At 38.2% G+C, this 27728-nt stretch overlaps 10 protein-coding genes and 2 non-coding genes across 18 annotated transcripts; 7 read left to right on the forward strand and 5 right to left on the reverse strand.

The window, feature by feature from the left end:
* Positions 1–332: 332 nt before the first annotated feature.
* Positions 333–432, reverse strand: MIR158a. Its single transcript, NR_141583.1, has one exon. It is a non-coding gene; the product is annotated as a microRNA ath-MIR158a precursor (primary transcript).
* Positions 433–928: 496 nt separating this feature from the next.
* Positions 929–2793, forward strand: AT3G10750 (FBD domain family; the record flags this gene model as incomplete). Its single annotated transcript, NM_111912.2, has 2 exons — positions 929–1614; positions 2058–2793. 2 exons carry the CDS (start codon positions 929–931, stop codon positions 2269–2271), a joined length of 900 nt encoding a protein of 299 aa, NP_187686.1. The 3' UTR covers positions 2272–2793.
* A 687-nt stretch (positions 2794–3480) lies between these two features.
* Positions 3481–5577, forward strand: AT3G10760 (Homeodomain-like superfamily protein). The gene is made up of 2 exons (NM_111913.4): positions 3481–4841; positions 4920–5577. Exon 1 carries the CDS (start codon positions 3816–3818, stop codon positions 4821–4823), a length of 1008 nt encoding a protein of 335 aa, NP_187687.1. The 5' UTR covers positions 3481–3815; the 3' UTR covers positions 4824–4841; positions 4920–5577.
* Positions 5578–6093: 516 nt separating this feature from the next.
* AT3G10770 (Single-stranded nucleic acid binding R3H protein) lies at positions 6094–8316 on the reverse strand. 2 transcript variants are annotated; one of them, NM_111914.4, is made up of 4 exons: positions 7947–8315; positions 6903–7557; positions 6575–6814; positions 6094–6487 (listed from the first exon to the last, which is right to left on the reverse strand). In NM_111914.4, the coding sequence occupies exons 1-4, from the start codon at positions 8026–8028 to the stop codon at positions 6463–6465; spliced, it is 1002 nt and encodes a 333-aa protein (NP_566381.1). In that variant the 5' UTR covers positions 8029–8315; the 3' UTR covers positions 6094–6462. The 2 variants fall into 2 exon arrangements, with proteins under 2 accessions (NP_566381.1, NP_850556.1); NM_180225.3 differs by having other exon boundaries at positions 6266–6487; positions 6927–7557; positions 7947–8316.
* A 790-nt stretch (positions 8317–9106) lies between these two features.
* AT3G10780 (emp24/gp25L/p24 family/GOLD family protein) lies at positions 9107–10337 on the forward strand. The gene is made up of 4 exons (NM_111915.3): positions 9107–9372; positions 9723–9944; positions 10023–10099; positions 10192–10337. The coding sequence occupies exons 1-4, from the start codon at positions 9163–9165 to the stop codon at positions 10334–10336; spliced, it is 654 nt and encodes a 217-aa protein (NP_187689.2). The 5' UTR covers positions 9107–9162; the 3' UTR covers position 10337.
* Positions 10338–11411: 1074 nt separating this feature from the next.
* AT3G10790 (F-box associated ubiquitination effector family protein) lies at positions 11412–12371 on the forward strand (the record flags this gene model as incomplete). The annotated part of the gene is made up of 1 exon (NM_111916.1): positions 11412–12371. The coding sequence occupies one exon, from the start codon at positions 11412–11414 to the stop codon at positions 12369–12371; it is 960 nt and encodes a 319-aa protein (NP_187690.1).
* Positions 12372–12407: 36 nt separating this feature from the next.
* AT3G02375 lies at positions 12408–12863 on the forward strand. Its single transcript, NR_143892.1, has one exon. It is a non-coding gene; the product is annotated as an uncharacterized misc_RNA (transcript).
* Positions 12864–13169: 306 nt separating this feature from the next.
* Positions 13170–15623, forward strand: BZIP28 (Basic-leucine zipper (bZIP) transcription factor family protein). Its single transcript, NM_111917.5, has 2 exons — positions 13170–14903; positions 14981–15623. Exons 1-2 carry the CDS (start codon positions 13328–13330, stop codon positions 15430–15432), a joined length of 2028 nt encoding a protein of 675 aa, NP_187691.1. The 5' UTR covers positions 13170–13327; the 3' UTR covers positions 15433–15623.
* Positions 15624–15629: 6 nt separating this feature from the next.
* Positions 15630–18666, reverse strand: AT3G10810 (zinc finger (C3HC4-type RING finger) family protein). 2 transcript variants are annotated; one of them, NM_111918.4, is made up of 5 exons: positions 17998–18525; positions 17323–17435; positions 16848–17219; positions 16021–16720; positions 15630–15923 (listed from the first exon to the last, which is right to left on the reverse strand). In NM_111918.4, the coding sequence occupies exons 1-5, from the start codon at positions 18227–18229 to the stop codon at positions 15850–15852; spliced, it is 1491 nt and encodes a 496-aa protein (NP_187692.2). In that variant the 5' UTR covers positions 18230–18525; the 3' UTR covers positions 15630–15849. The 2 variants fall into 2 exon arrangements, with proteins under 2 accessions (NP_187692.2, NP_001325900.1); NM_001337895.1 differs by having other exon boundaries at positions 15668–15920; positions 17998–18666.
* Positions 18667–18808: 142 nt separating this feature from the next.
* AT3G10815 (RING/U-box superfamily protein) lies at positions 18809–20535 on the reverse strand. The gene is made up of 2 exons (NM_202545.3): positions 20290–20535; positions 18809–19614 (listed from the first exon to the last, which is right to left on the reverse strand). The coding sequence occupies exon 2, from the start codon at positions 19608–19610 to the stop codon at positions 19011–19013; it is 600 nt and encodes a 199-aa protein (NP_974274.1). The 5' UTR covers positions 19611–19614; positions 20290–20535; the 3' UTR covers positions 18809–19010.
* A 544-nt stretch (positions 20536–21079) lies between these two features.
* Positions 21080–25005, forward strand: AT3G10820 (Transcription elongation factor (TFIIS) family protein). 2 transcript variants are annotated; one of them, NM_001202927.1, is made up of 12 exons: positions 21202–21728; positions 21840–21908; positions 22022–22104; positions 22402–22454; positions 22533–22654; positions 22767–22794; positions 22879–23162; positions 23247–23328; positions 23413–23506; positions 23631–23664; positions 23911–23978; positions 24239–25005. In NM_001202927.1, the coding sequence occupies exons 1-12, from the start codon at positions 21360–21362 to the stop codon at positions 24693–24695; spliced, it is 1743 nt and encodes a 580-aa protein (NP_001189856.1). In that variant the 5' UTR covers positions 21202–21359; the 3' UTR covers positions 24696–25005. The 2 variants fall into 2 exon arrangements, with proteins under 2 accessions (NP_001319518.1, NP_001189856.1); NM_001337896.1 differs by lacking the exon at positions 24239–25005 and having other exon boundaries at positions 21080–21728; positions 23413–23968.
* Positions 24155–27538, reverse strand: AT3G10840 (alpha/beta-Hydrolases superfamily protein). Of its 4 annotated transcripts, none has more exons than NM_111921.4 (6): positions 27085–27538; positions 26364–26814; positions 25981–26278; positions 25775–25873; positions 25555–25678; positions 24155–25438 (listed from the first exon to the last, which is right to left on the reverse strand). In NM_111921.4, exons 1-6 carry the CDS (start codon positions 27281–27283, stop codon positions 25209–25211), a joined length of 1401 nt encoding a protein of 466 aa, NP_187695.3. In that variant the 5' UTR covers positions 27284–27538; the 3' UTR covers positions 24155–25208. The 4 variants fall into 4 exon arrangements, with proteins under 4 accessions (NP_187695.3, NP_001327310.1, NP_001327309.1 ...); NM_001337897.1 differs by having other exon boundaries at positions 26364–27008; NM_001337898.1 differs by having other exon boundaries at positions 26905–27538.
* Between the last annotated feature and the right edge of the window lie 190 nt (positions 27539–27728).

The raw sequence follows: 27728 nt of genomic DNA on the forward strand, positions 1-27728 counted from the left end.
TATTTAACAAAATTTTGTTCTGTTAAGTTTATCTCTTTGAAAGGTATCAAAACCTTACTGGACCACGAATTCACCATTCAGAAAACAAATCTGGATTTGCAAAAAAAAAAAAAAGAAGGAAGTCTGCAAGTCTAGAACAATAATCACACGCATCTGTGACTTTAGATGCCCTTGTTCAGAGCAAGATCTGGAATAAGAAAAATCAACAGTTATGCTCTGTAGTGAGGATCTAGTTTTGAGCGAGATCCAAGAAAAAAAGAAATCAGCAGTCAGTAAAATCAAACAACAAACATGAAACATTTACACGCTCGTAGCATCTCAACAAAATCTCCACGACATCATCACGGTATTGCTTTGTCTACATTTGGGAAAGAGCAATGGCGTCATCACTTTTTCCAAAATTGTAGACAAAGAAGCACAGAGATGACGTGTTACTCTTCTTCTGCAGTCGCTAGCCCTCTAATCTAAAGTCTCTGCAAGTACTTGTGTTTACTTTATAGGATGCTTATCTAGGGTATACAATCTAGAAACCCTAGAAGAATCTAAAGTAAAGCCGCCGCTAAAGGAAGACAGAGACAATACCCGAAATAGAGTGTTGACCAAACATGGACTTAAGCCCAACTTGTTTAAAAAGCCCAATGTACAATGACACAATTCCTTTTTCTAAACATATTCGAGTTTCAACTTGTTTTAAAAGGCCTAGCCCAATACTAACTTATCTTGCTACGGAAGAATGTTAACTCGCCTCTATCTACGTAATCAAACTAGGGCTTTCTTATTCTGACGAACAAGATCTTAAAGGATGTCATCAGAAGCGGAGATCTATCGGAAAAAATTTAAACGAGCTGTCTGACAGGATCAGTGCCTTGCCTGACGATTTCTGTTGCATATACTGTGTCTAATCCCAACAAAAGATGCGGTGACCACCATGATTTTGTCGAAACGATGGCGTTTTCTCTGGACGATGTTGCCTAAACTCGAGTACACAGAAAGCAACGAAGGCGGAAAGAGTATTTGGGACTTGCTAGAAAAGTCATTGCAACTACACAAGGCACCTTCAGTAGAAAGCTTGCGTATCATGCTTGGTCCACAATGTCCTGTTGATGTAGATGTCGGAAAGTGGGTCTCGAATGCAGTTGACCGGTACGTTAGAGAGCTAACCCTAAGTCTTAGTTTTCTCTCAGATCCTGCCAGTAAGAGGCTTTACACCAGCAAAACGCTTGTGAAATTGAATCTTATGGGCAAGATTCTTGTTGATGTTCCTTCCGCGGCTTGCCTCCCGTCCCTTCAATCGCTGCTCCTTGTCAATGTGGTGTATAAAGACCAAGATTCTCATGTTAGGCTTTTATTGAGTTGCCCTGTTCTCAGATATTTGTTGGTGATCCGAAATAAGAGTGACAATGTGACAAGGTTCATTGATTCGCAATCACTTGAAAAAAATGGTTCTGGTAGGTCATTGGTTATAGATTCCCCGGGATTAAATTACCTTAGCATCATTGACTCTTTAGGAGGCAATTTCTCCATCCAGAATATGCCATGCCTTGAAAAGGCCATCGTTTCCCTCTGTGGTTTTTACCCGAATGACAAGTTTCTGACATCTTTCTCCTCTGTCAAGTATCTCTATTTGGCTCATATCAAGGTAATTAACCAACCATTTTGATACCCTTCTCTCGTAATATATCTTATTTTCTTCGTGATACTATCGCTGCGTTTAATTACTTATGTTGTGTTCTGCTTCGTTCAAGTGCAGGTTGCGAGTTGTAGCACCATTAACTTCTCTCGGCTCATAGAGTTTCAGTTGTATCCTTCTTCCTCAGAGTATTGGATGGAGCCACTTATGCTTTTGCTTCATAATGCTCCTAAACTAAAAGCTCTTCTAATTTTTCTCTTCTACTTTTTCTCCCTTCTCTCCTTCTCTTCTACTTTTTCTCCCTTCTCTCATACCTTTTTTTTTTAATTTTTTTTTTCTTTTTTTGGGTATCTTATTGAGATACTTCCAATGGAGATGCTATTAGGATCAACTCTGTAAATATCTCTCTTGAAACGTGTTTAATTAGAATTCTTCCTTCTCAGCCTTTTATTGATCATGTTCCACTTTCTTGGAACCAACCAAGTTCTGTACCGCGATGCGTGTTGTCTCACCTTGAGATCTTGGAGTGGAAACTCTTTGAAGGAAGGAGAGAAGAGAAACAACTTCTGGCTTACATCCTCGAAAACTCTGAAGTCTTTGAAGACGGTGGAAATCTCACTGATACCTTTCACGAATGTTGAAGAGAAAAAGAAGATAAGGGAAGAGTTAGAGTCTATGTATAGGGTTTCAGCATCATCGCAGCTTCTGCTCAATATGCGATATATGTAGAAATTGAAAAATGAGCACTATTCAGCCGGAAGAAGATCCACTACGTTCCTTGTAAAGATTCATCATATTATCATGTCTGGTCCAACCTCAAAATCCATTTCTTAGATGATAATAATATTCTTCTTGGAAGGACGGCTAGCTAGCTGCTTGATGGTAATTAATATTCTCCTTCTCTATCTCGCTAATTTGCTAGCTTACTAATTGTTTTCATGGTATTTTGCCAATTCTTCATTTTACGATTCTTATGATATGCAGACGATTGATGGTCTGTCTTTTCATAAATAGATGCACATCTTCTAAGCAAGCAAATATGTTTTGACTTTTGAGATAAAGAATATCAAATGACTTTGTTTTTGGTATCTTTACAAGGAATGGATCAATAATCAGAGAGTTAATAACTTTTTCATTGTTGTTAAACCAAAAGATGATGATATTAATGACTATTCTTTTTAATATGTTTTCAGTTTCATCAATTTTGAATATTCATATTATATCATTGAATGTTCTTGTCTTTGCTTGCAAGCGAAACCAAAACTGGGCCTTCAAATTTCTCTAAAAACATAATTATTTATTGACAATGACATGCTAACAGTATCACGCATTTCTATACTATGTTCTAACTACATAAAATAGACTATAGAAGAAAACTGAATAAAAGAAATATGTTAAGCCAAGTATACACGTTTTTATTGCCAAAGATTGTTGATGTTATTATGTTTCCAAAGTCCAAAATAACACACCGAGTCATCATAACTTATACACTGATCAACATTAGTAAATCATTCTTCTCTTTATCTTGATCAGTGTCTTAATCAAAGATTAGTAGTAGATTTTAGTTTATTAGAATACTTTCCATTTTGGAGTCTCACATCCAATTAAAAAAAGGCAATCAAAAGAAAGGATCAAACCAAACCAGTTGAAGTGGTTCAGGTTCACTTCATCGATTCTAAAGTGGACAACACGCGCCAAAAGTTATCGTCGGTCGAGTCTTGACATGATTGAAATCTCCCAAAAAACTATGTAATAAAATTGAAAAATAATAATCAGAACTCTCAAATAAAATGTAGATTTGGTAAAGTACTCTCATCATAAATTAAAGATTGAAAAAGCTGAGAGTACCCAAAAAAAAAAAAAAAAAAAAAGCTAAAGATCCACCTCGAACTTCTCTCCATCTTTCTCAATCATCATCTAATTCTCAGATTCCGTTTCCTTCTTCCTTTTTCCTCTTCCTCTTCAAGCCACAAAGACTCATAAAAATCCAACCTTTTTCTCATTTCCTCTGTTAAATTTTTCCTGAAAAGTTTATTCCTTTTTCTACAGATCGAATTTCGTAGTTCTCACCTCACTGAATCTGTTACTTTCTCTATAATCTAAATCTTCAAAAATGTTTCTGGTTTTGTGAAATCAACACTTAAAAACTCGAGCTTTTACCTCCTCTGTTTTTTCAAAGATAAAAATGAGAGAAGACGATTCAGACTGGTTCGCAAGATGGGAAGAAGAACTTCCATCACCAGAAGAGCTCATGCCAATATCACAATCTCTAATCTCACCCGATCTAGCTCTAGCCTTCGATATACGAACCCCAAATCACGGAAACGGAAACTCAAACCAACCTCATCATCATCATCATCACCAAACCACACCTCCTACACCGTCTCAGCTTCAGCTTCCATCTTCTCAAGCCAATTCCTCAGCCGAATTCGCTGCAGATTCAGCAGATCTAGGCTCCGGAGGAGCTGCCGGAGACGAACCAGCTCGGACTTTAAAACGACCTCGTCTTGTCTGGACACCGCAGCTGCATAAACGTTTCGTTGATGCTGTTGCGCATTTAGGGATTAAGAACGCAGTTCCTAAAACGATTATGCAGCTTATGAGTGTTGATGGTTTAACTAGAGAAAACGTTGCGAGTCATTTGCAAAAGTATAGACTTTATCTTAAGAGAATGCAAGGTTTGTCTTCTGGTGGTGGTGCTGGTTCAGATCCAGCTACTGATCGTCTTTTCGCTAGCTCTCCTGTTCCTGCTCACTTTCTTCATCCTAATCGTGTTCCCAGTTCTGATCATTTCATGCCGTCTTTTGTTCCTATTGCTACTCTTCAACAACAACAACAAATGGCTGCTGCTGCGGCCGCTGCTGCAGCAGCTAATCCTCATTTACAACCGCCTCAGTTCCACCGTCAAATCGCAGCTGCGCATTTTGGTTCACCGACTAATGGTGGATTCAGTTCACCGACGAGTAATGGACAGTTTGGATCACCGACTAGTAATGGATTTGGATCACCGACGACTAATGGGAAGTTTGATCCTTCGTTCTTGGCGGTGAGGCAAACGCAGCAGCAACCAATTCAGAGAATGTCTACACCATCATTGCATAGTCCAGTTAGTAATTACGTTGAGGATTTGGAATCTGCAAACGCTAATGGAGGGAGAACTGTCTTAACTTTATTCCCAACTCGAGACGATTAAAAAGTCATTATCTTTCCGGTAATACTTCATCAAGATTCTGATTGTTGACCCTTTTTGTATTTGTGAACCATAGCTTGCTTTGTTGATTTATGTCAGGTTACTAGATGTTCAAAATGTCTCTGCAGTCATCAAGAACATGAGTCAGCTGATCGTTCTTGTGCATCGGTTTTATCCGGTGGCGTTTACTCTGTGCAGTCTTATCAGTTTAACATTGATACAATCCAGCGTCAATGTGTGGTCAAGTTCTGTATCTGAAGCTCAAGCACCTTCAGGTCAAGGCTTGTATTAACCCTTGTAGCTTTCTTGTGTAAGATTAATGTAAAGATGAGTTTACTTTTGAACGTACATCCGTACGAACAAACTCAAGATTGGAAAAAAGAATGAAAAAAACAAAAACTTACTTCACAATGTTCTTTGCTTTCCCATTTTGTTGTAGATTTGTTCTTAAAGCTGAGTTTAGCTGAGTTTGGTTGTAGCCTTTTACACTGAAAGTATATTGGAATTGCTGAAACTGTTTATTCAGTCACCTTTTTAACTCCATATATTATAAGGTTTTGATTTACAAGAATCAATGATGCAATAGTACAATGTGAAAATGATCATGAAGGAGACCAATAAGCAAAAGAGACAAAGACAATGGGAAGGCAGAATCAGAATGAAGAGGATCTGATGCTCTTACATCCTTAATCATACCCCAACTTATTCACTACTACCAATTATAAATAAAGTCGCAATACTATATGGAATCATTGAAGGGACCAAACCCAAATAAAGTTATATAGACTTATTTTTAGCTTTTATAATGAACGTTTAAATAATTTAGGAGATGAGTGATTTAAAGCAATGGTGGTGGGTTCATAGCTGGCATGTCCTGATCTTGTCTCTCCCAAGTCTGACCCCATCCCTTTTTTTTCTTCCTTTACAAAAAAAAGAATGTAAATTAAAGTTTTATTTATTCTGAAATAGACTTTTTGTTGAACTCGTTAATCGTTATATCAACTCTCTTTTACGGTTATTCACGTAAAGAGTGTGTATTACGATTATTTAATCTTGTAATGACCAAATCAAAGTACAAATAATATATTAAATAATTTTATAACTCTTGATTGGTTCTTTTCCCATAAGTCTAATCTTAAATATTAAATCCAAAAACATTGTTGATTGCCAATCCAAATTTATCCCCAAGTCTCTAATCGAATCTTGTGATTTGAGACCATCGGTCAAAGAAGTGATTTATCAGGAATTTTGGGAAAGTGTCTTCGTCTCTACAAACTTAGAAAAGGACCCTTCATGCCTTCACCACCTCATGTTCTTCTTTTATGTAACGAAAAACAATCATTTTCCATTTTTTAAAATATAGTAGCATTTAAGAATCTAGTTCCAATTTCCTTTGACAATTTACTTCACCATAAGAGGAAAAGCTATCATCAAAGATTTGGTTTCTGTCTCGTCGTCTCTGAAGCTCATTCAAAGTTCGATAATAATATAATTCAGAGATATAAAAAAGTAGATGTCTTGTTTGTTATATAAGAAAGAAGTAGCCATTGTTCGGAACAGAACAGGGAGCTCCTAAAGGCTAATATCTATAGAATCTGCTTTTCATTACAGACATTGAAGTACTCAAACACTACTCTTGCTGTCAGGGATTACTTGCAGAAGGATACCTGCAGTGCAAATGACGAGTAAGCAAACACTAGATTTTGAGATAACCAATCAAATGGCGGATTAACAACAGTTTAGTATCAGCAAACCTGTAAAGATTTGTGTCTGAGCCGTTCAACGGCTGTGCATAGTTCATAACGGGTGAGTTTGGCCACGGTGTATATGAAGCCACGTTATGAGTAAAGGGACTCAAAGCAGGGTTAAGCGGATGCCCATAGTTTAGGTTGGCTTGATGACCTCTTGGCATATGCGGGAAAAACCCATCGTGAAACGGAATATGGATTGGCATTGGACTGAAGCTTTGGCCAGACGGCATAACCCTAACGTACCTACGAACAAGAAAAAGACCTTTAGATTTAAGAGTGAACACCAATTAGTTTTGTTGAATATCACCATTAAAGAGATTGAAAGGTTTACCTGTAGGCCGGATCCACGACATACCTGTCATAGCTCCTGTCATAATCCGGGTCATATCGATCTTTCTCTCTATCTCTGATAATGGCTACTCGAGAAGTCCGTCCAGAGTCTCGAGTAACAGCATCGACAGGACTATTATTAACCGCCACTTCAGTCTCATTCCGGTTTATACATGTGTTTCTCACTTCAAGAGAGGGAGGTCGTAGTGATGAAGAATCTTCAGAGTCGGAACTGCTAGGACTATTAAAGATCCGAGCGCGAGCTTTATCATACTCTTCCTTTCTCTCCTCAACACTTCTCAAAAGATTCTGCTGTACTCCTGATCCGCTACCCCCACAACCAGATCCTCTCTTGGGTCTAGGCTTGATAGCGATTTTGAAACCCTCGGGTCTACCATTCTCAGGTTGTTTCACAGGGATTTCGGATAAGCAGACATAAGGAAATCTACTTTCCGCTGTCTTCGTCACGAGGATTCTGTTATCGGATCCATCTCCTGCACCAGTACCATTGTCCAAAGCCATGGTTACTAGTCCATAATGCTGAGCAACTCGATGTGCAGCAAGACGCAGGTACGATGTTGGAAAAGGCGGGAATTCGAACTGAAGCTGCTCAGGGTTTTGAAAGAACTTCTGTATATCAAGCTCCATTCGCAAAACTAAAGAAACACACACCAACCAACAAAAAAAGAAGCAACCTTTTAAGCACCCATCAACCACATTTTAAGAGAATCTTTCCAGATACAGTAATTAAACTCTAACATGTTCATGAGGATTCAGATTGAGCTAAAAAGACAAGTGATTATGATTTGGGTCATAGAGCAATCAAGAGGATTGGTAATAGTCATGGATCTAATCAAACCCTAATTACCAAAACATTAACTATAATTGAACCAAACACAGGATCGAGAATTAGAGAAACTCATAATTGTCCCCCAATTCTATGAAACCCTAGAAAAGTACCAGGAAATGAAATGACCAAAATCAGATCAAACACAACAGAGAGAAAGCAAAATCGAATCGTGGGAAAGAGAGAAAATTGACTAACTGGTGAGACGATGACGAGGATTTTGAAGAGCCTCGACCAGAAAAGGATCCACCATAGCTTCCTTCTCGGTCATAGAAGCCATAAAGATGAAGAAAAGCCTCGTATCTCTCTCTCCTTCTCTGCTTTGTGTCTTATGAATCCTTTGTTCTTTGTTTCACCGGAGATTAGAAGAGAAAACACATCAAGGAAACAAAAAGGAGACAATTTCTGATGAGCATTTTCTGAGAGAGAAGAGAAGAGACGCGAAACGATGAGGGTGAAGGAGATGAAAAGACTTTCTCGACCTTTATCTCTCTCAAATCGCAATCAAGTGGGGAAGAGAATAATACGAAAGTTGCTTCCTTTCCTGTTTTTTTTTATTCATTCATTTTTCTCTGTGTTTTTTTCTTGAGTTAATTTGTCGGACTTTTTGAATATTTTATGTTAATACAGTGTGACATTTTTTAATCGAGAAGTGGGTTTTGTAAAGTTGATTTTGGTGGAATCATAAAAGTATAATGTTTGGTTGGTGTCACATTTCATTTTTCCATGGTGCATCGTTCTGAACAATTTTGTCAAACAAATATCAATGCACCGAAAAACAAAGTATCTTCTCCCCAAGTATAATTAGCGTAGGAAATGTTGCAGTGTAATCTTATCACTGAATTAGGAGCAGTTAATCTCGAACGTTACGTAATCTACTTAATGGATCTTAAATGCATGATATGGTCTAAACTTAAAGCTACTAATTCATGGCTATTCACTTTTTCAAGCGTGGTTTACTATGTTTTGTGGGTTGCGTGGTCAATTCTCTCTAATATTTTTACATTAGTAAATTTCCAAATGAAACACGTCTATAATCAATCCATTGGAATGCCTAAAAATCTAGTTGTTGTTATCTAGAGTTGACAGAAAAGAGAAATAAAATAAAATTTATTTGAAGGACATTTAATGTGAAGATATTTTGTTTGGATTTACTTCCTTATTAAGATGATATTGTTGGTCAAAATTAAACGTAGTTTCCATAAAAGTAAAAATACTCCAAAAACGGCTCCGTAGACAATCTTCACCACATCCTACATGGCCCTTACTGATTGGATACAACGATGGCTTTAACTCCACGCGCCAATGTCTTAAAACCTTCTCTTGCATAATAACGTGAATAGCCTTTGAACTTGTTCCTCTTCTCTCTTTTTTTGGTTTTCAATAACCTTAAACTTACCTCTCTCTCTCGAAAATGGCGATCTCACCGGTACTATTCATTGGTTTGATTTACCTCGCCGGCGGTGGCTCTCTTTTTCCGGGGGTGGAGGCAATATGGTTAACGGTTCCAGAATCAGGAGAGAGATGCGTCTACGAAGAGATCCAAGCCAACGTGGTCGTTGTCCTTGATTACATTTGCATCGACGATGCTTTCACTCAACTTGGTCCAACATTAGATGTTCGGGTTTGTACATCAACCATATATACTCCATTTTTTCTTCGTAAATTTCATGCATCCGGGAAAATTTCGTTACTGTGTGGTCAAACGTTATATATTTGAGATAGAAATAATTTGACTACGAGTTAAGATCACTCAAATTAGAGATCGAAAATCAACATTAAACTGCTGATAGATTTGTATAGGAAAAATCAATTAGTTAACCACAAAATTCACATGAACTTTTCTACCAAGAGATTTCGGATTAATAGATTGAGAAAATAAGGGTTAATTTGGTTTATAAGTTGTCTATAGTTGGAGTGAAAATATAGTATAAACTTGTGTGTGTTGATATATGCCTTGGTTAAAATGTATAGGTAACATCTCCATATGGGAAGGAACTGTACAAGATAGCAAACGTGACACACGGTCAGGCTGCGTTTACAACGAGCGAGAGTGGAACATTCTTAGCTTGTTTAGCAATGCATCACGACCAGTCACATCACTCAGTCAATAGCTCTGTTATCGTCAGTCTTGATTGGAAGATGGGTATCAGAGCCAAAGACTGGGATTCTGTTGCTAAAAAAGAAAAGATCGAGGCAAGTCCTTCATTTCCAATTCTAATATATGATTATAATAATCTAAAAAAACACATGTAATTGAATATATGGTTCCAGGGTGTGGAGCTTGAGATTCGAAGATCTACAGAATACGCAAGTGCTATTAGGGCCAACATACTCTATTTGAGAATCAGGTTATTAATAACTTTCATATCAATCTTACGTATATATGTGGAATACGCAAAAAAGGATTTAATTAAGATTCTCTTATAAAAAAATGGTGCAGGGAAGCATATATGAGGGAAATAAACGAGAAGACAAACACGAGGGTCAATCAGCTCGGCTTAATGTCTTTAGGAGTAGCTATTGTCGTTTCGATTAGTCAAGTTTTGTATCTCAAACGATACTTCCTCAAAAAGAAGCTTATTTAACTTCATTCTACAACATTATATTATTATATATTTTAGAAAAAAATTGCAGTCTTGTGGCTCTTTTGGGACTAACTTTACCAAATCAATAAAAAAACACATGCTTTTGTGCATCATATAGTATTTTTATCTACTGATCACAAGAAACTTCATAGAATCATATGGACCAAGAATAGCATAAGTATATACATGCATGGCAGTCTAATTTATCTATATATCAACGTTAAATCTTTTACAATTGAGACTTAATTGGTACACCATTTACAAAGTATTTTGCTAATGAATGTCAACGGCAAATGATCATGATTGACGTTATTAGGTCGTTTTGGGACATCAATGTCCAACGACAGCTTAGAAGTGGGATTCATAAATTCAAAACTGTTAACATAACTACTGTAATTTTCTTATTTGTACTCTCATTAGCTTTTGATAATATGACCAATAACGCCAATTCTCCGTGGCGGGGACGTAACGCGTATGTTTAGTTTGGTTGCCGAGAGGTTGAGATGCTAGTTATGGGTTTTGTATGAGTTTCGGGATGTATTATCTCACACAAAAAGTTTGTATCGTGGAAGTCCCTTGATCGAAGATTAACATTTCTAATAAAGTTTAGCGGTGTAGAACTGCCCACGCCTCTGTGTATACGATTTAAAAGGTATTGAATCTAAAATTTTGAGATTTTATTTTTTACTTTTTGTTTCAAACTAAAATATATATTAGTCATATTTTCTAATTAAGAATCTAATAAAGCTCAGCAGTCTAGACCCGTCCACGCGTCTATGTATACACAATTTAAAAGGTATTGAATCCAAAAATTTGAGATTTTATATTTTTTACTTTTTGTTTCAAACTAAAATTTATGTTTTTTTTTTTGGTAAGCCAAGGGAGACAATGTCTCCCAAGATTTATGTTAGTCATACTTTCTACGTGATTATCTAATAAATCTCGTTTATCTAAACCTGTCCACACGTTGACAACGGTTTATCATCAAATCTCCAAACCTCTAAAAACATTGGGGGTTCGGAGTTAAAAAAAAAGCAAGAAAAAAGAGAGATAGTGAGCGTAAGTGAAAACAGCCATGGAAGAGGTAAAGGGGAAAAGAACCATCAGTAACACTTGGAAACTTGTTACAAGGTCCCAAACTGACCCCTTTGAAGGAATGCCTCTGCATCTGAAAGAGAAGATTCTCATGAAATTGAAGGCCAAAATCATATCGACGTTCATCCTCCTTTCCAAGTCCTGGTCATCGATAGTCCTTAACAAAGATTTCACCAACATGTATTTGATAATAAAGTTCTTTGAATCTTTGAATCGACCACGTCTTCTTTTGGCAGTCGACGATCGAGAAATAAATATGCAGTTCTTCCACTCTTGCTCTCGAGAGGATCCATCTTCTGATCATCAAACGGTTGGCTGTTACCCTGATTCGTATCCGCGTATCTGGTATGACTTTTCTCCACCTGTTCGTGGCTTGATCTGCTGTCTAAACAATTCTACTAAAGTGGTAATTGGAAATCCTACTACTTGTCAATTTGAAACTTTACCGAGAGTCAGAACCAAAATATACCAAGAAATATTTCCCTTCTTTGGATACGATCATGTTAAGGATGAATACAAAGTCTTGTGCATGACGATATCGGATGAGTACTATAGTAGATCAGGAAATATTGTGTCCAAGGAGCATAAAGTTTTCACTCTAGGATGTAAACAGAAGAAATGGAGAATGATCGAATGTACGATTAATCATTATCTTACTCCTGGAACTCAAGGAATATTTAGCAATGGGGTTATCTATTACTTCGCTAGGGTCAATGATGATCAGTCGCTAATGTGCTTTGTTGTGGGGTCTGAAAAGTTTAGTGTCGTTGAGTTACCGAGGCCGGCCGTCGAAGTTCTAGCGAACTACGGCGAAAAGATAGCTGTAACGAATTTGTTATATGCTAGTAATGATAGACTTTTTGTATGGATTCTAGAAGATGCCAGCAAACAAGAATGGTCAAACTTTTGTGTCTTGGTTCCTTCTTGGGTAGATATATAGATTTCGACCATTCAGCTTCACGGGTATACTTGGAACCGGCGAGCTTATATTTACACCGGGCTTAAAGCGTGGCCCCTTCTATTTACTGTGTTACGATCTCAAGGAACACACAGCTAGAAAAATCTGCTTCAAAAGAATTGGTTATTATACTTCTTTGAAAGTCTTTTTGGATCATGTAGAGAATCCTATGGTTCTGCCAAAGATAAGGCAATCGGTTGGTGATGAGTTCTTTGGTGTTGCATGAACTAATCTCTCTTCTTTCTTTTCTTATTTTTCAAGTTTCAATTAAGTGGTCGGATATTATTTGTTTAAGACTAGTTCTTATTGGATTTGATGGTCACCCATTGGTTAGTCTTTTGATCAATGGATATTTATGTCTGTGGAATATTGTAATGCAATGTTTTTTTTCTCAACATCTTTGGAATGCAATGTTTATGACTTAACAAGAAAAATGTTTATGACTTGATTATAATAATCTCTGGTTTTGTGCGGAGCTTATACAGCTTCGGTTTTCTTCTTATTTGATTTCTTTTGGGGAGAACAAAGAGTTTTGTGTTTGGCTAGATGGATCTTTATCATCATTTTGGTCGCCTTTTGAATTTTATTTCATAAAGAAATCTTATGTATAAGAAAATAAAACTAATATCGATTCTGAAATAGCAAAAATACCTCAATATTTTCACTAAATCATAAAACGAACTACATTCATCATACAACACATTGTAACATTTCACCATTAATTTCTTAACCCAAGCAACAAGCCAATAAGTAGATAGTTTTTGTTTGACTAAACATACACACGTGTTCGGAGTTTGATGTACACGCGCTGACTGCGCGTGGATGTAATATAATCTTAATTCTTAAGTATATTCGTCGACGTTGCCTTGTTCCAAAGTTATAAACCGTGTGGAACCATCGAGAAGCGAAGCCAGAATAAATTTTCGAATCCTCCGACGATGACGGAATCAACATCCGTGGTTGCTCCTCCGCCGGAGATACCTAATCTGAACCCTAGCATGTTTTCTGAGTCCGATTTGTTTTCTATTCCGCCGCTAGATCCTCTTTTCCTATCTGATTCTGATCCGATTTCAATGGATGCGCCAATCTCCGATCTCGACTTCTTACTCGACGATGAGAACGGAGATTTCGCTGATTTTGATTTCTCGTTTGATAATTCTGATGATTTCTTCGATTTCGATTTATCGGAGCCCGCGGTGGTGATCCCTGAGGAGATCGGTAACAATCGTTCGAATTTGGACTCATCGGAAAACAGAAGCGGCGATGGAGGTTTAGAAGGAAGATCTGAGTCTGTTCATTCACAGGTTTCATCTCAAGGCTCCAAGACTTTTGTGTCCGACACCGTTGACGCATCATCCTCCCCTGAATCAAGCAATCACCAGAAATCTTCTGTTAGCAAGAGGAAGAAGGAAAATGGAGACTCCAGTGGCGAATTAAGGAGCTGCAAGTACCAAAAGTCCGATGATAAATCAGTCGCTACGAACAACGAAGGTGATGATGACGACGACAAGAGGAAGTTGATAAGGCAGATTAGGAACCGTGAAAGTGCTCAGCTTTCGAGGTTGAGGAAGAAGCAACAAACTGAGGAGCTTGAAAGAAAAGTGAAGAGTATGAATGCTACCATTGCTGAATTGAATGGTAAGATTGCTTATGTTATGGCTGAGAATGTCGCTTTAAGGCAACAAATGGCTGTTGCTTCTGGTGCTCCTCCTATGAATCCTTATATGGCTGCCCCGCCTTTACCGTATCAATGGATGCCGTATCCGCCGTATCCTGTTAGGGGATATGGATCACAGACACCTTTGGTTCCCATTCCTAAGTTAAATCCTAAGCCTGTCTCGAGTTGTAGACCGAAGAAGGCAGAGAGTAAGAAGAATGAGGGTAAAAGTAAGCTCAAGAAGGTTGCTAGTATTAGTTTTATTGGAATTCTCTTCTTTGTCTTCTTGTTTGGTACATTGGTTCCTTTTATGAATGTAAATTTTGGAGGAGAACGTGGAAGCTTTGGCGGTTTGTCTAAATATGATGGCCACCGGTATTACGATGAACATAAGGGGAGGGTTTTAATGGTCGGCGATGGTTCTGATGTTAGAAGAAATAGTGGAATTTCTGAAGGAAATATCCATTCTAGTAGGATTAGTCATGGTGAGAGAGATAGTTGTGGAGGAGTAGATTATAATGCTCATCCGAAAGTAGAAGGACGACCAAGTTCGTTGAGCAATGCCAGTGATCCTCTCTTTGCTTCTCTCTATGTCCCAAGAAACGATGGGCTTGTGAAGATCGATGGGAACTTGATAATTCACTCTGTTTTGGCGAGCGAGAAAGCAAGGGGTTTAGGAAAGAAGAATATCACTGAAACAGTAAAAACTAAAGAACCGGATTTGACCATTCCTGGTGCACTGTCTTCTGCATTAGCTGTTCCGGGGGTAAGAGGAAATGCAGCAATGCTTCCGCATTCAACAGCTCTCTCTTCTGAAGGGAAAAGACTTCACCAATGGTTTCATGAAGGTGGCTCAGGTAATTCTTGTTCTCTATGTAGTTTCTACTAAATGGAGTGATCTGGATTTTCAACTCTACATTGCATTCTCTTGCAGGGCCACTAATGGATTACAGCATGTGCACCGAGGTTTTCCAGTTTGATATTGCTCCTGGTGCTATAGTCCCGTCATCAGTCTCCAGCATTTCTGCGGAGCATCTCCAAAATGTCACTACCCACGGCAAGAGAATGAAGAACAGGAGAATCCTTGAGGGACTTCCTGTTTCACTTGTGGCGTCAGAGCTCAATATCACCGGAACCCAGCCAAACAAAGACGCTCAAAATAAGACCTTTAATGGAAACACTAACAAACCCACATCATCATCCTCCATGGTTGTCTCAGTGTTACTTGATCCAAGAGAGGTCGTTGACTCTGAAACCGACAGAGTGGTTCCCCCAAACCCAAAATCACTTTCCCGGATCTTTGTGGTGGTGCTTCTTGACAGTGTCAAGTACGTTACCTACTCATGCGTTCTTCCTCGATCGGGTCTCCATCTCGTAGCCACCTGATTTGAGCTACTCAGATCTTGACCTTAAGTAGGCGAACATTGACTTGTTTATACATACAGACCTTGTTGACTTTTTTTCCCTGTGTTGTATAACTCTTATGTTCTAAGGTTTTGGATTTTAATTTTGAGATAAGCATAAAGTGGAATCCTTGTTTTAAAGGCATTTCCAATAGCTTTAGGCTGTATAATACATCCGATGGTTGCAGAACTTTTCTAATTTAGAAGATATAATATACAAAAGAAGCTCTTAGAGCATATATATTCAATTGGGACTTAAGTAGAAGGCTGCACCCTTTTGTGCAGCATCATTCTATAACAACTCTTCCGGTTCTGTATCTAGTTTCCATATGAATTCATTTTATACATTTAAAAGTTTTGAGTACTCTGTCGATACAGTTTACTAGACATGTTAATGTCGTTATTCATGAAGCCAGGCCACTATCAGCATGAGAAGGACAATCCATGGCATAGCTGGTAAAACCTCAATCGCTGCTGCCAAACACAGAAAGAAGAAGGCATTTGATTAGAATTGGGAGTCTATGATTTGATATATCTTTGCTAAATTGGAAGACTTTAAGTAGCAACTTACATGAAGAGGACTGCGGTTGAGGATGAGCAACTTCGTTTGCATGTGGTTCCCGTGGTTCCGTTATGGGTGGTTGAGCTGCATGGGCAAACACCACATGTGGTAGAGGGGCAGAGATTGGAACTATATGAGACTTGGCTGCAGAAATTGGGGCCGGTGAGTGCAGCTGATGATGTGGTGCCCCAGCAGAAGGAGCAGGCGCAGGTGTGGATGAAAACTGCACGCGTTTCTCCTTGAAATGTACTCTATTCCCTGGGTTGCAGGGTGGAGGTGCAGATGGAGCTCTCTTACGGCTTCTGTGAGGAGCAGGAGAGGCCACAGGTGAAACCTCGGGAGCCATTTTCGGGCTAAGATTGTGGTGGTGGTGGTGATGATGGTTGTGATGGTGATGGTGGTGGTGGTGATGGTGATGGTGATGGTGATGGTGATGCTTCGAATGGGGACTAGGTGAGGGTGATGGAGATTTGGTGCTACTATCACTGCTGTTTGGCAAGAAAGATGACAGACGAACTTGCTTGACCTTACCAAATATGGTATTATTCAGGCCAAGGTTTTTCGAGCGTGAACCTGTGATGGTATCAGTCAGTTGTTTCAACCTTGGGCTTGAATTTGAAGTCCCGACTCTTAGCAAAACTGATGAGTGAACAGTTGTCGGGGGAGACACGGTCGACCCTTCTGAGTTCGATAAGCTTACATACAAATTCTGCATTCAGGTAAAATCCATGTTTCAGAACAATCTAACTCAAGGCATTAACAGTTGCTAATGAATTCATAACTTCAACATGATTGAAAGATTTAGAAAATAATGTATTGTGATAGAAATGACAAACCTCGTATGGTGCGAGATTCAGCCCATTTTTGAGTTGACTAGCAAGGGTATTGAAGTTTATCTGTATCTGGTGAATAGAGTAGTTTAGGGTAAAGTTGAAAACAATCTTGAATTTCTGCAGAGGGAAAGCACTTTGTGGTGGAATCACAGTGATTCCTCCTGGAAATTTTAGCACTTCAAAAAGGAAGGTTTCCCCAAACAAGGATTTTGTAAGCTGGAGAGTAGATTGATTTATGAGCACCGATTCAAACATCTCTTTGATAGAACTCAGGGACAGAGGTAAGATTTCTCGGTATCCAGTATCAGGGTCAATTCCAAACACAACCTTTGTTATGTTCAATTCATCTGACGGCTCAACAGCCAGGATAGTTACCTATTGTTTCATTAGAGCCAAGTTAGATCAGAAGAGAAACGAGATGACAAAACGAATCAGAAACAATAATTTAAAAGTTAAGAAAAAGATGAAAACATCATACTTTGATGGAAATGTAGCTCATCTCTTGAAAGATGTCATTCTGAAGCTGCAATGTATTTTCATTAAGAAAAGAAGCCGATCTATTGATGCTAAAACTGGCCACTATAGCATGACCTGCATCAAAATGTGAGAAACAATTAACAAGGAACGAATATCCTAACAGTGATCGATAACCATATCCATGACCCTAAAACCTATAAATCAGAGTATTGATCATCCATTTTCCCTGAGTTAAAACTTGTAAGAAGATGTCTTCTCTTCACTACTCATGGAAAATTTACAGGTGTCTCAAGTGAAAGCCAAGACAGAGTCACTGAGATATGAACACGCATCACTACTAATAATGTCAAGTAACTATGATTCAGGATAGCTTTAAAAAGGTTCACAGATTTATTTCTCCTCAATAACATAATCTTCCTATCTAAAAACTTCAAAGAGGAAGCAGTTTTGACTCATCCCTGACCATTAAAGCACAAATCACAGTCAAAATCTCATTCCCAAAATAGCTTTCTAATTAGTAATAAGCAAAATTCAGGACATAGAAGATGAGAAACATAGACTCAAATCAATGTTAAAGCTATAGAGTAAATTCATTGTCCAAATAGGACCTCAGCAGCTAAAATAGCTTTTAGCAAAAATTGAAACTTTTGCACGAATTCAGAAAGAGGAGATTTACCTCTAAATCTGGGATCAAGATTCGAATCCTCACGATCCATAGGAAACGGAAGCAACAAAAACAAAGCCGAAAGAAACAAAGCGACTGATAAAAGCAGCACGAATAAACATTTGAACCCAACGAAGCTTGAGATCCATTTGCAACACCCACACCGAGCATTCCTCACCGTCGAATCGCCGGTAGCTTCGCCGCCGGCGACACGGAGACTCACATCATCCTCGGTTTTACCCATTGACAAAAGCAAACTAAGGTTTCAAGACATAGCAACAAAGAGAAACCCCACCTTCCTCAGCGGTGGGTACACCCATCATTAGCTTCCACAGCTCAACAAAAGCCCTAATTCACCAGATTGAGAACGTGATAGCTACCAAATTCGCAGAAAATGAAGAAATTTCACCTTCGAATATTTGAAATCGGAATCGAGGTTTTTGCTCTTTAATTCCTTACCCAAAACATGGCTTTGATATTTAAAACACACACACAAAAAAACGCAAAACGAAGAGAGTGAAGTGAATTTTTCCGATTTCAGATTATAAGAATGTTTTTTTTTTAATATATATAGAAAATGGCACAAAAATAAAAATAAGAAAGGGATTTGGTTTTTTGTAAGGGTTTTCTATTTACGCTCAACTGAATTTAATTTTCACATATATACTTTCTTAACTTCACTATCATTTTCCTTAAGATTTATCTTAATTATGATCATTGCAAATTTTATACACCTTGGAAACTTTAAATAATATGGTTGGTCGTTTTGGGTAAGACCACCGACAGAAGAGTGCTCGAACTACCGTCACCGAATGGATAAATTCAAGAAAATTATCAAATTTTTAAGAAAATAATGAGAAAATATAATATCAAGGTTGATAAACAATATTTTTCATACATTAATAAGACTACAAAACCCTTTTGTACATGCCAATATATTGAAAAAAGCAACATTTTATCATGGAAAAATAAAATATCATCATATACTACGTACATGCACATGGATTGATTCAAAAGCTAGCATCTCAATGGAAAGGTGATGATCCATTATGGTTTGAGGCCAAACCAGAGGACCTGAACGGCCACAGATGCCACAATGGATTTTTCCGGCTATTATTTCGGTCTTGTGGAAGTTCTTTGCGGCAGACGGGGCAAGTATTACGCTGGACTAACCACGGGAGTATACATTCAGAATGGTAGATATGTTTACACGGCATTTTTCTTGCATCTGATCCGATTTCAAACTGGTCTTGGCAAACCGGACAATAGGGATCTAAACCGAGATGCTTCTGCCTGATTTTGATCTTTTGCAATGAGTTAATCGCGGCTAGTGATGCTGGAGGAGGACCACGACGGTCTTGTAGTGCTGGGAGCCGGTTAAACAACTCTTCAAAACTTAGTTGTTCTCCTATAACCGATCTTCTGTTGTTGCGACGGTTACGAGCTTCTTCGTAGGCTAATCCGAATAAATCAAAAGGGCTTAGTTCAACATTCTCATATAGCCTTTCAAGAAAGGTGTTACCACAGTAAATGCAAGCTCCTTCTCTTCTGCCTTCTCCTTGAAGATGGATTCCTCGTCTACAAGTATGACACCAATGTGTATTTTTCCGCCTAGTCGTAGTCATGGATCTGCAAAAAGGAAAAACGATTTTTTCTCGTCAAACCATTGTCAAGGACCTTTTAGAAAAAAGATTAAAATAACTCATCGTTTGTAACTCTACTGGTGACTAAGTAACATAAATTCCGGACGGAACAAGGCTTCAAGATCACAAGCCAACGAATTTCAAAGTTGGAAAATGAACTAAATTCGAAGAGATATTATGAGTTAAAAGTCCGAAACTGTTTTGTTATATTAATTTAAAATAGGTTTTACAATTTTAGATATATAAGCCCTAAACAACTTTCACAAATCCAAAATGGATACACTAGAAGCACAATTTGAAAGATACATAAAACACTGAACCCTTACAAACACATGACAAGAAATCGATTAAAAGGCCTTTAGATTCAAATCAAACGCAAATGACGTAGAAACAAATAGTCAAATACAAGTAGTGTTTAAGCTCCATAGCTTAATCTTTGACCCCGTGATCTTGCTTTTGCATAGTAGCTATTTTTGTAGAACCAAAATTATGCAGAAATTTTTACACTGAACCAAAACAAAAATATGCAGAAACAAGATCATGCATGGGTTTTAACATTAAACCAAAAAAAGATCATGAATGAGTCAAAGATTAAGCTATGGAGCATAAACGATAACATGTGATCGGTGGAAACAAAACGAATCATGCAAGTATGGCTTACCGGAGTTAAAATGGATTGATCCGACAAACTTGTGAATCTCCAAGTGCTGAAAGAATATTTAAAATAGAAGAAAAGGAAACTTTTGGAAGAAGAGAAGTCTTTAACGCAACTGAAAATAGAGTCGAGGATGATATCGACGACGAAACTTCAAAAGACAGCTTCAACAACGGGAACATGTGGCTGAAGCTTAACAAAAGAGTCAAAGCACGAAACTAACGAGAAATTTAATGAAAAAAATACAAAAATAATAATTTAATACTAGTACTAATTAAAAAATAGTGCTAAACATCTGTGGGACTATGAACAATGCTTTTTAAAACGACATAATTGCGACACCAAAAACGCGTTTATTTAGATTACCTTTCAAGTAATTCACGTGATAAATGTAATTATCCATAACTTTGAAAAATGAGTACCCCATTGTTGGTATCAGGACATGTGTAATGTGTTAATAATTTACTATTACAGTATGCTCTGAATGTAATGTTGATAACATAACTTTAAAAAAACGAATATCCCATCTTTATACTAGCTAGGCCATGTGACGTGTTTTTCATCAAGGGTCATTATGTCATATAGGACGACACATGTATAGTCTAGTTATTACTAATTTACTATTAACTAAATAATCATTCAGTTAATCATAAGCCTATATCTTTAGAATTAATATATATATTGACAAATTCAATATTTTACTTAAATAAAACAGATGAGTTATCAAGATAAATGATCAAAACTATTACCATTTTTTTTTATAACCTAAGTTTTTTAATGTCGACATAAATTTCTGGCTTTTTAAAATTCTAGGGTCTTCTTCTCTTGCCCTCTTTTAATTGGCTCAAGCTCTGTTTCTTTAAGTTTTCTCGGGAAAGTTCTTGTGGACTTTCTGCAGAAACTTTTGTCAGATTCTCAGGCGAATTTTATTTCCTGCAGAGAAACTTAAAAAAAAAAAAAACTACACAACTAGTACTATATTGATTCGTATTCAAAAACCTAAATTCAAATTTAATTAGGGTTTTGCAGATCGAGGAATTCGGATTCCGGAATCGATTTTCCCTCGCCGTTTCGTGATGGCGAAGATGAGACCATCTGTTTCGTTGGATACTTGGAGAGAGTATTTCCGGCGAGGAGATTCTGATATTTTTGGTATCATTGATCATGCGATTATGGTAGCTGCTGCAGATTGGCCAAAGGAGTTTAAATCCAGGAGTGATAGAATTGCTGAGCTTCTCTTCTCTTGTAAAGTGAGTCGCTGCATTGGTTGTGACCACCTTGAGCTCTCGATAGCTGGAGACGAAGCGGCGGTGGAGATAGTTGGAGTTGGCGGCGGCGGTGATAGGGGTGATTCTGGTGTTGCGACGGGTGAAGGTGAAGAGGCGTCTGTGAGTGTTGATGAGGTTATGAGGATCAGAGATATCTTGTCGAACAAAGACGATGAGGTTTTTAGTCTCTTTGCTTGGATTACATTAAAACTTGTGCTAATTCATTGGTTAAATTTGGAATCTTTGTGTTGATTGTTGAGTTTTTGGTTTCTGTCATCTTTTTTGCAGAAAGATTCTGTGTTACTCGAATCTCTGAGAAAGCTTGAGTCAATGTCTATGAGTGTGGACATTCTTAAGGTTTGTTTTTTTGGTGTTGTTTTGATATTGTATGATTTGGTGTAGTGGAAGTTGCTTATTCTGATGGAGCTTTTCGAGGCTGTGGAGTGATTTAAGTGTTTACGTTCTTGCAGGATACTGAAATTGGAAAGGCTGTTAATGGTCTGAGGAGACATAGTTCCGATAAGATTAGCAAACTTGCAAAGACTCTTTTCGCGTATGAGTTTCATCATTCTCATTGTGTGCTTAGTTTCATTTGTTCTCATACTCTCGCATCTGTGATGTGAATTAAACTTTGGCAAAATGTTCCAAAAAAATTGAACCTCCACGGTTTGATTTAGATGCAAACCAGTTGCCTTGTAGGATGTCTCAAATTGTAAAATGTCATTATAAAAGCCTTGGTTGATCATTAGGGAGCTGCTCTTGTGTTAGCTCAATACTTAGAACATTTTACTCTTCCTTACTTTCTGGCTCCCGAGTATAAAGATTGTGTTTTTATATATGGGATGCACAGAGAGTGGAAGAGGCTGGTGGACCAGTGGATGAACACCCCAGAGGAAATGGCTGGTAAATAGCTCTCTCCTCCTGTTCCGTAGTCAGTGCGAGCAGGTTTTGGTCTAGATTTATAGTAATTGGGTCTTGCAGGCACTGAAGGGACGCCAGAGTCTCTAAACCTTTCAGTAATTGATGAAGAAGAAGCCTTTCCTTCTCCTCCACATGATTTAGATATCTATGCACCTGAACCTAATGGGTTTGAACTTTCTCAGGTCTATTAACATTTTTCCCTCTCATCATATTTTATTTCTGGCATAGACGAAATGTTATCCTGACAAGTTTCCTCCCTCGTCCTTGTTTCATAATGTCTTGGGTCACTTGAAGATCTTAGATTGTTTGGACTGCGATGGAAGTGAGTTAGTATACTCTTTGGTACTCTGTTCTCTACTTGAAAGTTTTCCTATATTTTGACACTCATGGTGGCCACTGTTTTCAGATCCTCGTCACAGTGTGGAGTCCAAACATGAAAGAAAATCGCAAAGTAGTGCGGGGAGGAGACCCAAGGGAACAAATGATGCAAATGTGGTTGGGAGGTACTGCAATGATCAACAGACGAGGAGAGAAGAAGCTGATGTTAGACCTATGAAGCACTCAGCCACAGATGTTGTCGAGCCTAAAAGACAAACAAAGCAAAGTAGAGAACAAATGGTATCCGCAATCCAACGAAAACCAACTGCTGTTACTGAGCAAAAGCGGAAACTTGCTGGACCTCAACAAGATGTGAGTGTTTGAGTTAATAAAGCCGTGGTGTTTGATTATTAATCTGTTTTGTTTCTAATAGCAAGTGTTCTTGTCTTTGTTCAGAAACTCAAAGCTCTGGATCCAGACTCAAAGTTTGAGTTTGCAAAGCGGAAACTCCAAGAGAGCTACCACCAACATGAGAATGGTTAGTCAAATCGTCTTAAGAGATTTCAATATTTCCACTATTACAATACACCTAATTCTTAATGACCCATTTGTTTTTGAACAGCTAAGAGACAGAGGACGATACAAGTACTGGAAACTATCCCAAAGCAAAATAAAGTTCAGAAACCGCAACTCAAGAGACCCGCCACACGAAGATAGTCCATTTTTTCCTTCGGATGATCTATACAATTACTACGACCATTCAGAGGCGTTAATATACAACAAAAGTGCATTGACAGATCCAACATAAACTTCTTAGGATGCTCTATTCTTTTGTCCCAGTATTTATTGGTACTTCTGGTCCAGTGAATTCCCGGTTTGGTCCGGTTTTGTGACAATAGAACCTCATAATTGTGACAAGGGAAAATCCCTTTTTCACTTTCTTCATGTTTCATTATGAAAATAAAAAAGAAAATTATTAGGACAAAAGGGCTTCTCGTATTTGACCATCCCTAAACCTAACTTGCGAGGCAAGCAAACTTTTTAAATCTGTTTATACAAAGATTTTGTAATTTTTAATATCACTTATGAGGTGAAATATAACAGAGTGATAAATTCCTAGGGTTACGAGTTACCTTCCCTCATCCTCAATCTCGCGAATCCTCGTGATAGTTCCTCCCAATTCTCAAGGTACCTACTTCAATTTTCCTTGTTGTAAATTTTGTTTTCCTAGTGCTAGTTATCGATAAACCTGATGGGTTAAACGTTGAGCTGTTAAGAATTCTGGCCTAGATTTTGTACGTCGGGGATACAACCGAAAGTCTTTGATTGGAAATCGAAAAGCCCTAATTTTGTGGCCTTTATTGATAAACATAAGTGAGAGCATAGGTTTGGTAAAACAATGGTCTCTGTTTGCATTGCATAGAATTGAAATTTAGCTGCATATGTAGACATGATGAGTTGATGATTGATATTCCTGTATATTTTGGACTCGTACTTGTGCAGATAGATAAAGCAGAGATGGTGGATGAGATGATGATTTTCAAGAAGATGAGTGTCCTTCTAACTGAAAAGGATTTTGTTGATGCCATCGTATCTGTTTCTCTCAAGGACCTTACGAGATCACTCTTTGTCAGGTTCGAGGCCAAGGCTTGCCCTAAGTTTGACCTTATCCATAAGACTTCCGTCGAGACGGTTAGGTGCGTAGGGAAAACCTTTATGCATATGCTCTCTAAGGTTTCTAGAGAGTTTCCTCCCCGCAATCGAACTCATCCCGGTGGCCTCCTCTATCAGCGATTTGATCCTACTCACTTGTCTCTTGCTCGCCAACAAGTTGCTATATGCAAGGAAACTGATTCACAGTATCCGCATGAGATTGTGATTCACTGGACAAGTGCAAGCGCCTGAAAGTGGATGCTCTTGGTTACATGTTTACTATTGCAATGAGATGCGCCCCTAGTTTGGCTTATCTCGAAAAGTTCAGGCAGTACATGGCTCAGGCGAATGAGAAGAATCTGGAAGATGAGACTGCTGCTACTCTGACGAACAAGAAGCATGTCGCCCTCTTGGCTGAGGAAGACTGCACAGTCCTTTGCACCCCTCGCTTTGAGTTTCAAAATGTTGCCGACTTTGTTCTTCCAGAAACTTTGCGTTGGCTTGACGAGTTGGAGCTTCAAGCCAGCTTCAAGCTCCAAGCTAATCAACTGGACTCTGCAAAACTTGCCCGCACTCGCAAGAAGCACCACATGGTGTATTATTCTCGCTTATATATCAATCTGTTGAAGAATCAATGTCTCTCGGTTATTTTATTCTATATCTATCTAGTCTTTGATATTGTCGACATTTGTTTCTTCAGGTCCAATAACATGAAGAATCTCTCTAAAATTTAGTCTTGATTGAGCTAAAATATATAGTTATACTTCATGATACAATGCCTTGGAACTTCAAGTCCACGTCTTGTTGTTGTGACCCTCCAAAAGCATTCCCTAGAAACTTTGCAACAATAGATATGAATTCATCTGGTTTTTCCTCTTGAGGAAGATGACCACATTTCTTAATTACTTCGAACACTGATCCCGGTATGGCTCGTGCCAGCCTCTCTGCGTTCCATGCTGGCACAATACGGTCCGTATCTCCCGTCACAATCAGAACTATTAGAAACATGAAGATAGTATGATGTCATTGGTTCAGAGTTCAGACATACAATGCACAATATTTGGTTCCAATTTCTAATTCATTGTCAGAATCTTATAGAAAGAGATATTACCAGGGCATTTGATTTCTTGAAGCCTTTTAGACAATGGGAGTTTTTTCTCTGAGCCATTATTATCTGTTAGTGTAGCCACCGTGAATTCCACGAGAGCTTTGTCCCATCCCTTGGCTTTAAGAGGCTGTTTTTTTTGCAACAAATACAATCAAATTTCCTAAATTTTTAACATAACAATGCAGAAGAAATAAAGAAACCTGAGAAAACCCGAAAATCTCACCTTTGTATAACCCTGCACGACATGATCCGTCACTTGTTTTGAGTCATACCACGCGTTCCTAACAGCTGTTACTCCAAATTTATTGATTGCCATCCTCACCTGGTGAAAAAAACAACCACCTTAGAAACACATCAAGTGTTCTGGTCTAACAACATATAAAAAATGACATGACTGGTGAATGAAGCCAAGACAAAAAAAAGCGGTACCAGCATTACTCCAAGGAAGGATCTGAGGAAAGCTGCTAAAGCTTTCTTGTAGAGAGAACTCAGCATATTCGCCATTCCCGTTACCACTCTCAATACTGCTCTTATAACACCTTTGGTTAACTCAACTAGAGTCCCTAGAAAGTTGCTAGTGGGAGCTTCTTTGTCACGGTTCTCTCCAGCATCAGTTGTGGCCACAGGACGGGGAGCGAATATAGCTGGAGCGACGAGAATGAGAGCAGCAACACGCTCCGGGGCTTCAAAGTAAGCATCTAAAGCTACAGGGCAACCAGCAGAATGCCTACAACATATGAATTAACAATCTCAGCTTATGGTGGCACTTTAATAAGAAATGCAAAGTATATGGAACCTACTAGCTTACTTACCCCACAAGAATCGCCTTATCGGCAGCAAGAACATCGATGAAATACAACGTAGTGAGCACGGAATACACCATGGAGTAGGGATTCAATGGTTTTGCATCATTGGTAGCACCACTAAACGGGTGAAAAATCCGAGAAGTCAAACCAAATGCTGGTCTATCAAAGGCAAGAACTTTTGAACTAACGAGACGAGCTAATGGCTTCATAACTCTGTTCCAGGAGAACACAGAAGCGCCGAAACCGTGCAATAGAATCATCGGAAACTTGGTTTTTGGTGTTTCTTGAGCATGAGGGCTTGTGTTTGAAACATCATCAGAGAGTGTATGTGGATCTAACACTTTGTGGTGTATATGAACACCTTGAAACTCACAGAAACAACTGTCTGGATCAGCTAGGTTCATTGGATCCTGTTCTGTTTCAGCTTCCATCTCCTCTTTACTATGTGCTCCAGCATCTAAATATTCATGAAACAAGAAGATTACTCATATAAAATTAGATCTTTATGGGAGAAAAAGGAACAATTTGTGATACACAGAGAGATTACTCAAATCTAATTTCATCCAATTGGAACTATAAGCTCAAATGTTCCACAATTAGCAGAATACTAAATCTCATAGGTGAGTCAAGAAACCTCAATATGGTAGTTACCTAACACGAACAGAAAGATTCATCAATTGAAATCTGAATTCTAAGTAGAAAGAAAGGAACAATTTTTGTAAGAAACCTGGGAAGCCACCAGAGAGAGAAGGAGAAGAAGCAGCATTGGAGACGATGAGACGGCGAGAGGGTTGGCCGGAAATCTGACGAGACATCTGAAAATGGGTTCTAGAGGAATCTGAACTAAACTTGTCGCTGAGAGATAATGTTGAGAGAGTCTGCTTTGGTTGGTTCAAAAAGAAGATGCATGTGGTGTTTAAATTCATTGTTGCTTCCTACTAATCAGACAGAAGAATAACATCAACTACACAAAAGTTCTGACATTTTTGTTCTGTTTTTTCTAAATTAAACGGCAAGGTTAGATGATTCAACAGTGTTTTGTCTTTGTTTGTAAAACAAATTAAAAAAAAAAATGGTGATGAATTCCTGACTTCTCATTCTCAGTTCTCACCTACACAATCTATTGGACAAAAACTAAAGATCATTGGATGAACAAGAGGACCTAAACGTAAAAAGCCCACTCCATTCGTTGCCACTTGGCTTCTCAGTATTATGGGCCGCCAAGATTAAACTATTCCATGTTTTGGTATTACAATTTGAAAGTTTTATTTTTTTTACTGCTTATTACCAAACCGGTTCACAGTTTCACACATAATATCAACATGACTGGTTCATACACCTTTTACAGGATCACTTAACACAACACACACA

The sequence above is a fragment of the Arabidopsis thaliana genome, chromosome 3, assembly GCF_000001735.4.
Source record: "Arabidopsis thaliana chromosome 3, partial sequence".
Classification (NCBI taxonomy): Eukaryota; Viridiplantae; Streptophyta; class Magnoliopsida; order Brassicales; family Brassicaceae; genus Arabidopsis; species Arabidopsis thaliana.

Excerpts from the sequence above, each read along its gene's own strand:
- AT3G10760 (NM_111913.4), top strand. The coding sequence starts at position 3,816 with ATGAGAGAAGACGATTCAGACTGGTTCGCAAGATGGGAAGAAGAACTT.
- AT3G10770 (NM_111914.4), bottom strand. The coding sequence starts at position 8,028 with ATGGCTTCTATGACCGAGAAGGAAGCTATGGTGGATCCTTTTCTGGTC. Across the intron at positions 7,558-7,946 it reads TCCTCGTCATCGTCTCACCA|TTTTGCGAATGGAGCTTGAT; the intron begins GTTAGTCAATTT and ends GTGTTTCTTTAG. Across the intron at positions 6,488-6,574 it reads TCAGACACAAATCTTTACAG|GTATCCTTCTGCAAGTAATC; the intron begins GTTTGCTGATAC and ends TTTGCACTGCAG.
- AT3G10780 (NM_111915.3), top strand. The coding sequence starts at position 9,163 with ATGGCGATCTCACCGGTACTATTCATTGGTTTGATTTACCTCGCCGGC. Across the intron at positions 9,373-9,722 it reads GTCCAACATTAGATGTTCGG|GTAACATCTCCATATGGGAA; the intron begins GTTTGTACATCA and ends TAAAATGTATAG. Across the intron at positions 10,100-10,191 it reads ATACTCTATTTGAGAATCAG|GGAAGCATATATGAGGGAAA; the intron begins GTTATTAATAAC and ends AAAATGGTGCAG.
- BZIP28 (NM_111917.5), top strand. The coding sequence starts at position 13,328 with ATGACGGAATCAACATCCGTGGTTGCTCCTCCGCCGGAGATACCTAAT. Across the intron at positions 14,904-14,980 it reads GTTTCATGAAGGTGGCTCAG|GGCCACTAATGGATTACAGC; the intron begins GTAATTCTTGTT and ends ATTCTCTTGCAG.
- AT3G10810 (NM_111918.4), bottom strand. The coding sequence starts at position 18,229 with ATGGGTAAAACCGAGGATGATGTGAGTCTCCGTGTCGCCGGCGGCGAA. Across the intron at positions 17,436-17,997 it reads TCTTGATCCCAGATTTAGAG|GTCATGCTATAGTGGCCAGT; the intron begins GTAAATCTCCTC and ends ATTTTGATGCAG. Across the intron at positions 16,721-16,847 it reads TGAATCTCGCACCATACGAG|AATTTGTATGTAAGCTTATC; the intron begins GTTTGTCATTTC and ends ACCTGAATGCAG.
- AT3G10815 (NM_202545.3), bottom strand. The coding sequence starts at position 19,610 with ATGACTACGACTAGGCGGAAAAATACACATTGGTGTCATACTTGTAGA.
- AT3G10820 (NM_001202927.1), top strand. The coding sequence starts at position 21,360 with ATGGCGAAGATGAGACCATCTGTTTCGTTGGATACTTGGAGAGAGTAT. Across the intron at positions 21,729-21,839 it reads TGTCGAACAAAGACGATGAG|AAAGATTCTGTGTTACTCGA; the intron begins GTTTTTAGTCTC and ends TCTTTTTTGCAG. Across the intron at positions 23,507-23,630 it reads AGACCCGCCACACGAAGATA|TATTTATTGGTACTTCTGGT; the intron begins GTCCATTTTTTC and ends CTTTTGTCCCAG.
- AT3G10840 (NM_111921.4), bottom strand. The coding sequence starts at position 27,283 with ATGAATTTAAACACCACATGCATCTTCTTTTTGAACCAACCAAAGCAG. Across the intron at positions 26,815-27,084 it reads TCTCTCTGGTGGCTTCCCAG|ATGCTGGAGCACATAGTAAA; the intron begins GTTTCTTACAAA and ends ATGAATATTTAG. Across the intron at positions 25,439-25,554 it reads TCAAGAAATCAAATGCCCTG|TTCTGATTGTGACGGGAGAT; the intron begins GTAATATCTCTT and ends TGTTTCTAATAG.